This window comes from Trypanosoma cruzi, genomic scaffold, assembly GCF_000209065.1.
Source record: "Trypanosoma cruzi strain CL Brener 1047053516367 genomic scaffold, whole genome shotgun sequence".
NCBI lineage: Eukaryota > Euglenozoa > Kinetoplastea > Trypanosomatida > Trypanosomatidae > Trypanosoma > Trypanosoma cruzi.
This window is the reverse complement of record NW_001849110.1, coordinates 1-10,800: the sequence shown is the minus strand read 5'-3', so window position 1 is coordinate 10,800 and position 10,800 is coordinate 1. Positions and strand designations below refer to the sequence as shown.

Below are 10,800 nucleotides of genomic sequence, written 5' to 3'. Positions count from 1 at the left end.
TCGGCGTGGGCAGCAGCGTCACCGTTTCCGTCACCTGCAGCGTCTCCGTCGGTCCGTAGTTCGTCGGACCGTAGCGCGTCGCACTCAGGCTCGTTGTTGGCGGTGTTGGCGTCCACGTTGGTGTCAGGCTGCGCGTCGCCGTCAGCGTCGCCGTGTGGCTCAGCAGCGGTTTCTCGAGCGTGCGGTTGCACCCGTCCACGCGCGGCAGGTACACAGGCAGGCAGTCGCGCCCGTACCCGCCCTCAGCACAGCGGCAGCCGCACGACCCCGACATCGCCCTCGTCGCAGCAGCAAAGCAGCTCACGTCGGCGTCGCACACGCTGCACGCCACGGGGCGGAATTTCCCAATGATGCCGGCGGACCTGTAGTCGATCGGCTGCAGCGCCTGCCCGTTGAGCGTCAGGCACCCCACGACGAACTCTCGGCCGGCGTCCCCGAGCTCAACGGTGCCGTCCATCACGACGGGTCCGCTGCCAGCGTTCTTGTGAAGCGTCAGCGTGCTCTGCACAAGCTCCGCACGGCGCGGGTACGACGGCACCGACAGGAGCCTGCCACTGATGCTGTTGCCGCGCACCGACAGCCACGACCCGGACACAAACGACGCCGTCTCCCGCAGCTCCAGCAGCGCGCCATCCGTCAGCGCACCGGCGTTGTCATTCACTACGACGGCGGACGCGTTGGCCTCCACCCTGTTGTCGAACACCAATCCATGCGCGGCGTACACCTGGCTCCCCGACACGCGCAGCACAGCGCCCTCCGACGCAACCACGCGCGCACTCGCGTACAATGCATATTCGCCACCGAACACAGCCGCGTCCAGCGCGACACCGCCACCGACAAGCTCCAGCACCGCGCCGTCCACCACCACCGTCCGCCCACCAGTCATCACCGTCACGAGGGCCACGCCGGACACAACCAGCACGGACCGCACGAGCCGCATGCCCGACAGCACCAGCAGCGGTGCGTACGGCGAGGACTGCGAGCCGGAAAGATACACAAGCGGCGTCGACCTCGCGGCAACCAGCAGGGAGTCCGTCACCGTCAGCACAGACCCCGCGGGATACGTGCCGGTCAGCACAAGCGCACCGTTCAGCGCCTCCACATCGCACACGGAGAGCTCCACCGGCCCGCTCTCGTTGCTTCCCGCAGCCACCGCACCGCGCAACCCTCCACCGCCCATCACGTACAGCACGGCGCCGTTACGCAGCGACACGTTCTGCACAACGATCCGCACGCCGTCACGCGCCATCCACGGCACGTAGAGCACAGGACTCACGCCGTCCAGCACAACGTGGCGCAGCGTCACCTCGCTCGCACCGGCAGGCACAACGAACACCGACCGCACCGTCAAGTTCTCGCGGACGAACACACTCGACGCGGTGACCGCAGCGGGCGGCAGAACGGGAGCTCCCACAGGCACGCACGCCTCGCCGTGTCCGCTGCCGCACACGCACACGCACACACCGTCCTTAATGCTCGCCGTCGCCGTCCCGGGCGCGTAGCAGTGCGTTTCCCTGTCGCAGGCGTCGCACCCAGCAACGTCGATGCTCCCAGCGTCGCCAAAACCCGCCGCTGCGTACTCCTCCGCCGACGACAGGACTCGCCCACCAGCGTCGTTGCATGCAACCCTCAAATGCGCCCCAGTCGCAAGCGACAGGTTTACCGACAGCATCCGCGGCAGCAGCGCTCGGTTGCGCACAAAGCTCAGCGTGCTCCCAGCAGCGGTCACGGCGCCAGCAGCGTAGAGCATCTCCCTCGAGACGCCGTCGTGCACGTTGCCTTTCGCCAGCAGCATCGACCCGCCGGCCAGGCTCACCGTCGAATCAAGCGCCACCGCGTAGTCCTCCGTCGACGCAAAGTCGCTCCGCACAAGCGCCACGGCGGAGCCCGACACGCTCACAGCCCCGCGCACAGACACCGCGTGCTTGCACAGCAGAAAGTCGCTGTCAACAAACGCCACCACGGAGCCGCCGCTGGCCGCGACACCGCCCTCCACCGACACGCACAGCCCCAGCGCCGTCTGCACCGACAGCCCGTCCACGTACAGCGCACCGCGCGACGACAGCGCCACGCCGCCAAACACCAACACGCCAACAGCGTCGCCGAACACAGCCGCCACCCGCGTGCGCGCAATGGTCAGCACGCTCCCCGTCAGATTCACGTTGTGCACCACGAGGCACGCGGAGACATCGCCAAGGTCGTAGGCGCCGCGATACGCAACACGCTTCTCCGCAATCAGCACCGAGTCCACCACAGTGACGCGCGAGCCCGGCGGGTAGCGGTTCGCCACCACCATGCCGCCGCCGGAGCGCGACTCGAGCCCGCTGATCAACACATCGGCGCGCTGGCCAGCAGGCGGGTCGGAACGCCACCCAACAACGTACAGGCTCGCTCTGCCCACAAAAGTGCAGTTCACCAGCGTCACGTTACGCACGTTCCCTGACATCAAGCCCACATCCACCACGACGTCCGCCGCAAAGGTCACACCAACGTAGCACACCAACGTCGTCCCGAAACCGGCGTTCACTTCCTCATCCACAATCACGTCCTGCACGCACGAGTCGGCGCCGTCAGTGCTCGGTGGCTCGGGAACAGCGACGGGCAAACACGCATTGCCGTGGCCGCCCTCAGCGCACGTGCAAGCGCAGCCATCACTCGACACCGTCGCCGTGTACGCGGGGAAGCACGACGCCGCGAGGGTGCATGGGTCGCTGCAGTTCAGAATGGCCGCATTGTACACGGACGGGATGTCGTATTTCACTCTCTCACCGCCGTTCACGGTGTTGCACGCGGCCACAACCGTTCCGTTTGTGAGATCGCTGGACCCTAATAATATCCAAAGCACCTTCGGCGTGCCCGTGCTGGAAATGAATTGGTTGCCGGACACAGACACCGTGGAGTCGCGGAGATTCACCCCGGGGTATGCGTAGGCAAAGGCATCCGATGGGGATTCACGGCATAGGTTGCCGCTCAACTGCAGCCAGGAGTTGTAGTAGACGTAGGTGTAGTAGTTGGTGAAGAACACATTAAAGCTTCCCTGCATGTCATTGCCCTGAAACACAAACGCTGACCAGGACTCCACATGTAATGCCCAGAAAAATAATATGAAGTACTGCACCGGCCTCGACACAATGTTGTCTCGGACCACCACGGCGGAGTTGTTCAGTACATCCAGCGACGAGGATTGGCCAGACCCTCCAAGATATATCACCGTAGCGCCACCGCCGTCCATATGAAACATGTTGTCCATCACAGCAAACAGGGAGTGCCACGACACCCTCAGCGGAGATCCTGCAGCGTGAATGGCGCTTGAAGATGCCGTCACGCTCTGAAACACATTGCCACTGAGCACCACCGCGGAGTCATTGCTGACCACCAGACCATTCATCGCTACACACGACGGGCTGTCAAGGTCCAAGCCCGACCGAGAGATCAGCCTCGTGACAGTGAAGCGGTTCCCGCTGATCGTGATTTTCGTGTGCGGTGGAAAATCACCCTCCGGGCTAAGAAGCGCGTCATCGAACGTGTTGCCGGTGACAACAATGTTCAGCGACCCCACAGCGGCGTGCGCGTTGCCCAACAGCAACAGCACGGCGCCGTCCCTCCACGTGCATCCATCGAACGTGACATTCGCCACGTCGCCCGCCATCGCCCCTATCAGCACCGTCAGGATCATGCCGCCCCCGCTGAACGTCACGTTGCGGTAGCACAGCCACGACAGCCCGCTGCCCACTGCCTGCGCAACCTCGGGGTACACCACGTCGCTGATGCACTCTCCATTCGGCGGCGGTGGCGGTGGTGGCGGACCAGCAGGCACAGGCGCAGGGAGACACACATCGCCGTGCCCTCCAGCAGCGCACCGGCACTTGCAGTCGCTGACCGCCGTCGTCAGCGGAGCAAAGCAGTCGCCGTCCCTCGTGCACTCCCCGCAAGTAGCAACCGTCGTCACGTTGGTGATGCCATTCAGCTCCAGTTCAGCCGCCGTCGTCAGCACCCGGCCCGCAACCGTCAGACATCCGGCAACGAACCCGTAGCCGGCGTCAATCCGCGACAGCAGAGGCTTAGACAACCCCGTTGAGCCCATCTTGCAGCCCGTCAGCGTCACCACACTGCTGCCATCGATGTTCACAGAAGCGTAAAAGGAAGAGTAGTAGAACATCGCACCCAATCCCACGTCGTTGTCGCGCCAATCCAGCCAGCTTGAATTCCGGACGGTCCAAGAATTATATGCATAGATGGCGTAGGACACGGAGCCGCTGTTCCCCACCATGCGCACCACGCTGTGATTCGACACGGTGAGGTCGTGGTACTGGTACGGGAAACTTGTCCCGGAGGCCATCGTATTGTTGAGCAGCGCAAAAACGGAGCGATCACTGGCAATGAGCCTATGCATGTACAACATGTGTGTGTATTTATCAAAGCTGCAGTACCGCGTGTACAGCGAGCTGCCGCCCACCAGCGTCAGCGTCCCGGTCGAGTACAAACCATATCCACTGTAACCCAAAGCACGCGCCTTGACGTTGCTGACCAGCAGCGAGGACGCAGTCAACACGACGTCGTCCAGCATCACCACGCTCAGCCTGCTGCTTGCAGTGCCTGAAAGCTGGATATCGGAGGACTGCACCGCGTCAACCTCCGTGACGGCGATGTCGCAGTGCTGCGGGAGGGCACGTCTAAATAGAACAACGGAGGACCGCATCACCGTCTGGCTCACGCGGATAAGGACGCCGGCCGACTCGGCCACCTCAGTGCCCCCAACGAACTGCAGCGCGGCTCCGTCACGGAATGTGCACCCAGTGAGCGTGATGTTGATGGGGAGATGCAGCGGCATACTGTTGAAGGAGAGCGTGAGCGCAGCACCCACGCCGCTGAATGTCACACCCACGTAGCAGTGGTGCGTCTTCCACATGTTCAGCGCGAGGCTCGTCAGCGTCTGGTTCACCACGCAGCTCGTGTCGCCGTCCACATATTTCTCCGGCGCGGGCGGCACAACCGTGTCGGGCACCCCGAAGGGAAGACACGACGCGCCATGCCATCCGTTCTTGCAGCTGCACGAGCACGAGCTGCGGTTCACCGACTCCGTCCCGGGCATGTAGCATGCCGTGTCGTCGTTGCATTTGCCGCACCCGAACACTAACACGACACCCGGATAAAAAAAGCTGCGCGACACCTCCTTCTCGCCCTGCATGTTGCACCCAACCAAAAACTGCGCGGGTGACGTCACAAACGAGCTCGATGGAATTCTCGCAAAGGCTTTACTCGAGTCCGCCTGACGGTTGTGTGCAAGCGACACGGTGGTGCCGTTGCCCGACAGTTCAATACTTTGCCAGGAATACGGCATATTCAATACTGGGGATGCGCTCACGTTGTTGCCCTCCACACGCCACTGCGCACCACCCTGAAGAGCAACCGAGTTGTACAAATGCACCAGAGCAGAATTGAATGCCTCCGTGCTGCCAGTGAAGGTGCAGTCAGCCACCCTCAGCAGCCCCGCGGAGCTCACAGAAACCAAAGACTGAAAATAAATGCCGATGGCTGCGCTCATCGTGTTGTTCTCGACGTCAATGTAGCCGCCGTTCTTCACATCAACACCGTTATAATAAACGGCCGATGCCGAGCTGTAATCCCTCGTCGTTGACTTCAGCATATTTCCCTTAATAATGATCCCGCCCCCATCAACAACAACAGCAACGGGGAAATAAACTGCGGAGCTCATCCCCTCCATTTTGTTGTCGAGCAGCAGCAGCGTCGTATTCGCACCCAAATTAAAAGTTGGAAATTGAATGGCGTAACCCGACTTTGACAAGAGCTTGCTGCCTGCCACCAGTATCTGGGAACTCGCGCCAAAATCTCCCTCAAACTCCAATGCACCAGAATCCAGCATCGAGAATGCCACGTTCACGTGCACACGCGCACCACTCCCCTTGATCGACAGGCCCATGAGGACGCACTGCAGCAGCGTGATGTTGAGTGTCTTTCCTGGCGCGTCGAAGCTCCACAGTTCCAGCACAATCGCGGCGGTGAAGGTCACGCTGACAAAGCACAGACCACGCACACCGGGATCAGGATAGTCCACGGAGTTGATGCTGCCACCGTGCACGCAGCGGACCTCCGTGTCATTCGCATCTGAGAGCGGGAGCGGCCCAAGGCCGTCCGGAACCGCAGCTGGCAGACACGTGTCACCGTGGCCGCCAGCAGCGCACACACACCCACAGCCGCTGACGCTGCTCGTCCTCGCAGCAAAGCACACGGCGTCCACGGTGCAATTTCCACAGTCCAATGCCGTCACGGGTGCTCCAATATTGAGCTCGCTTCTGTAATTGGTCACAGGAGATCTCTTTACCTTGTTGCACGTGCCGTAGATGATCGGGCGCGTGTCGGATGGTGGTGACCACCCGCTTGTCATGTATGCAGTGATCGACGAATAGGAGCCGTAACCAAAGTCGTTGTAAAGTATCGACCACACACTCCGATCACGGAATGCCACGCCGTTCTCGCTTTCCACGTGCACAACGTAGGCGGTGCGGAACTCGTTGTTGCGGTGCACCAGCCAGCTGCCGCCAGTCACAGTCAGCGTGGTTGCCATGAGCATGGCGAAGCCGAGACGGAACGTGCTGGACACAACCTGCAGCACGCTGCCGCCATCCACCGCAACGTCCCCAAACACAAACGCGCCTTTGTAGTACTCGGTGCTCGGCGCACTACACGAGTTGTTCTGTATGGAGAACACGGAGCCGCCGCTGACACGCAGGTCCGACGCAAGAGCGTACATCACGTGCGTCTGCGAATTGACGGCGCAGTTGTCCATGTAGAAGACGCTGGACAGGTTCACACCGAGGCCGTGCTCCACAAGGATCGCAGCGCACGAACCCCCGCCACACACCAGCGTCGACCGCGTCATGACAAACCGCGTCGACAGAAGCCGGACACCGTCCAGGACAAGCGCGGGGCCGTACCGGGATTCCTCGTGGCCAGGGGTCGCCGGCACGTACTGCGACCCGCCAACCGTCGCGCGCAGCGTCGAGTTCGCCAGCAGCACACTCGAGTTCAGCGGCATCGCGCCATGCAGCACAATCGTGCCCTCCAGCGACGTCACATTCGTCATGTTGACTAGGGCGTGCGGAACCAGGTGCGCCGTACCCTCGCTGAGGCCGCCAATCCGCAGCTGCGCGCCGCCCACAAGCACGCAGTGGCGAAGCGTCACGTTCAGTGTGTCAGCGAACGCGTCCATCGAGCGCAGGTCCACCGCCACAGTGATCGGCCCGCTGAACACCACCGAGTCGAAGCACGCCGTCGCACGCCCGCCGCCAACCGTCACCGACTCCGTCAGCGTCACGCCACTCACGCAGTCCTGCCCACCGCCACCACCGCCGGCCCTCGCAGGCGGCACGTCGAACGGCAGGCACGCGTCGCCCACACCGCCGGCGCGGCAGCTGCACACGCAGTCGGAGAACGACGCCGTCAGCGCATCGAAGCACGCCAGCGCAGCCGCACAGCCGTCGCACGGCACCACGCTCACGGAGGGCAGGCCGGCCAAGCGGTAGTCGCCGCTGCTCTGCAGCACGCGGCCGCCGGCACGGTTGCACTGCACGGACACAGCGCCGCTCGTGATCGTCGGTCCGGCGGCAAGCGTCGCGCCGGTGGCAGCGCAGCGAGCAATCGACACGGCGCCGCCGCTCAGCGTCACCCCTGAGAGCGACGCCACCGACGACGCCTCGCCCACCGCCCACACGTCGCGCAGCTCCAGCCACCCGCCGTCACCGACCGTCCCACCGTCGCAGCGCACCAGCGACGACGCAACAGACCCCTCGACGCCCACGAAGCGCAGCACCGAGTCGGACACCGCGAGGCGCTCGCCAAGCACAATGCCGCCGCCGCTGCTCACAACCGACGCGTTCGTCACGGAGAACACCGAGTGGTTACGCAGACTGAGACGCGACGAGGACGACACATGCATCGCGGACGCGGTCAGACCGCCCGACGCCTCCAGCGACACGCCGTCAAGCACCACAGCGCTCGACAGCAGGTCCACGCCGCCGCCAACGTGCACCGCCGTCCCGCCCGCCTGCGACGACCTCAGCACAGTGTTGCTCACACGCAGCTGCGTCTGCAACAGCGACGTCGCGTGCAGCACAAGCGGCGACGCCACCGCGTCCGTCAGCCCGCTCAGCTGGGAGTAGCGCATCGGCCCCGCCGTCACAATCGTCGAGTCACGGACCGTCACGTTCGTATGTGCCGGCAGGTTGTGCACAAACACGAGCGAGCAGTAGCTCCCCGACAGCCCGCTCACGCTCACCTCCAGGCTCCGGTCACTCGCCGGCTCGCCGCTGTAGCCCCGCACGTAGATCTGCACACCGCCGTCGCACACGCAGTTCCTCAGTTCGATGCGCAGCGCGCCGGGAAGCATCGCCGCAACGTCGAACACCACAGCCACGCCGTTCGTGACGTACACGCCGTCCATCAGCACCGTGTCCACGGCGCGGCCCACCGTGATGGCTCTCTCCACCGTACCGCCCCGCAGTCGCAACGGCACCGCATGCACCGCGGGCATCCACGCCGCCGCCGCAACCAGCGCCAACAGAACAAGCAGCGCCACACGCACAGCCGCAATGGCCCTGCGCCGCAAGCGGTGCCGGCTGTGCGGACACGCACCCACCGCAGACCACATCCACCAACCCAACCAGGTATCAACAGGGCTGTCGTGGTGTGTCGCACTCGTCTCGTCGACCGTGCCTCCTGCTCCGCAAATCCCTTCCTACAGATGCCAAATACAGTGACACGATTCCGCCAGATAGTTATCCCACTGCTATTTCTACTAATAATCCTACAACAACTGCTGCGAGTAATTACTAAAACCTTGAAACGCTAGTTGTGGTGGTCAAGCCACAGTATCTCTATCTGCAAGGTAAAACAAGGAAGAGGCAGCAGCAACAGTAACCAGACACAGTAGGACGCAGCGGCATCCGGCCACATATATTCCACATCACAGCCAGCGACACAAAGACGCGCAGACGCAGTCAGCTCAGTGATGCCATCGGCTTCCCACCGCCCGCGCAGCGCCGCACAACCGCCGTGCAGAGCGACGGGACCCCGGCCAAGAGGCACATGACCATTGGCACCGCCCTTCTCGCCAAATGCCTCCAACACATGACGACCCCGATGCCGTGGACAACACACAAAAGCCGAGGCAGATACACGTGGCATTGTTGCAACCGCCAGCCATCGAGCGCGTCCGTGAACGTGGTGGTGGTGGCGCGGAAGTGGGGTGGTGAGTGCGTCAGTTGCCAGTAGCCAAGGCGTCGTTTCTCGCTCACGTGGGTCGGCATTGCAGAACAAAGAGCGGCATCATGCGCGCACGGCATGCACAAGGGCAAAAGGGAGGAACAAAGAAGCACGGTGGCGGCACTCAGCCACGGGGGACAAGGGTCCACATCGACTCTGCGGTCGGTTGACCTTCAGACGTCCGGTTTGTAATCACGCCGCCGCCGCGCAGTTCGTGTGTCTGCAGGAGACTGGGGGATGGAGGGAGGGAAGAGAGAGGCGGTGCGGCCCGCATCGGTCCCGGTTGGGTGTGACAACGGTGAGGTCATCTCGTCAGATCGCCGGCAGCAAAGACGGTCGCCGTCAGCGGCGGTCAGTGCCTTCCTTCTCCCACCGCAGCGCCACTCCACCGACGCCGTCGCCCGCCTCCTCCCCACCGACACAACGAGGAGACAACAGCAGGAGATGCAACACCCGCAACGATCAGGCTGCCGGAGAGTCTCGTTGCAGCCGCAATGACCAGACGAGTGGGATGCAAACAAAAAGGGAAAAGGAAAACAATTGCCCCCTCAAGCATCTCAGCACAACGTGGAAGCACAGCAGCCGGCACACAAGGCGCAACGCCGTTCAGTGGCTACCAGCACTCACCCTCAGTTACGCGGCAACGTGAAAATGAACGAGCTCCTCCCACACAGCCATCCTGCAACACGAGTGGGTAACACGAGCAGTCGCACAAATTAGCACCACGCCACGCAAACCAGCAATCAAAGACACCGCCGGCGAAGGAAGCGATGGATGGCTGCGGCGCGCAGCCGCAATAATAAAACATGTGTCACCTTGCTTGGGGCATAAGGAAGACGTCCAATCAAAGAGGCAGGCCGATTCGCACCAGAGGGAGGTAAGAGCAAACAGAAGCAAATATTCGCCTGGGGCGATTGACCGGATCGTAAAGTTATTTACGAAAATCAAGCAATACAGGAGGAAGGGGCAAGTGAAAAAGCAGTGGGCTCACCACACCCTCAAGCTTTGCCCCAAGTAAGTATATGTACACATATGTATTCCGATAGCCACTCTCGTGACATGCTGCGCTCTATTCGGATTGGATACATATATACATACATATATATATTAATAATTTACGAAGTGTCAAATTTTGGGGCTCTCCAGCCACAGGACCCCGCCGCAATGTGAGAATCAAAAGAGAGTGGGTGAGATGGTAAAATTAAATTTACAAAATTATCTGGCGGCTATCGGTTCCCTAATCCCCCACAGCCGTGGTCATGCCAAAAAACATACGGTAGAAAAGTGTCGTAAAAAAGTGTATTCGTTTTATCAGGATACATATTAATTTAAATAGCCAGCCCTCCTCGCGATCATCCCCTCCACAGGCTCCTAGAAAACAACAGCGGAAGTCCATAGAACCATCACAGTACTGAATGTGGGAAGCGGGGTCGCCACGGGAGTGTGGGGACGTCATGCACTACACTCGGCGATGCAGTCACAAAGCAGGTGCTTACACCACCACGGCCACCAGCACCC

At 61.9% G+C, this 10,800-nt stretch overlaps 1 protein-coding gene and 2 non-coding genes across 3 annotated transcripts, besides 2 other annotated features; all 3 read right to left on the bottom strand.

The window, feature by feature from the left end:
- On the bottom strand, window positions 1-8,668 carry Tc00.1047053507719.9 (dispersed gene family protein 1 (DGF-1), putative; the record flags this gene model as incomplete). Its single annotated transcript, XM_801439.1, has 1 exon — window positions 1-8,668. A coding segment is annotated over one exon (8,668 nt), but the record flags the coding sequence as incomplete, so codon positions are not given.
- Window positions 1-10,800: a sequence feature (areas not merged during assembly with more than two copies in the genome that could not be assigned to a particular haplotype).
- On the bottom strand, window positions 9,277-9,352 carry Tc00.1047053507719.20. The gene has a single exon (XR_008255492.1). It is a non-coding gene; the product is annotated as a C/D small nucleolar RNA (snoRNA), TB8C3C3 (small nucleolar RNA).
- On the bottom strand, window positions 9,404-9,483 carry Tc00.1047053507719.10. The gene has a single exon (XR_008255491.1). It is a non-coding gene; the product is annotated as a C/D small nucleolar RNA (snoRNA), TB8C3C2 (small nucleolar RNA).
- Window positions 10,381-10,655: a mobile genetic element.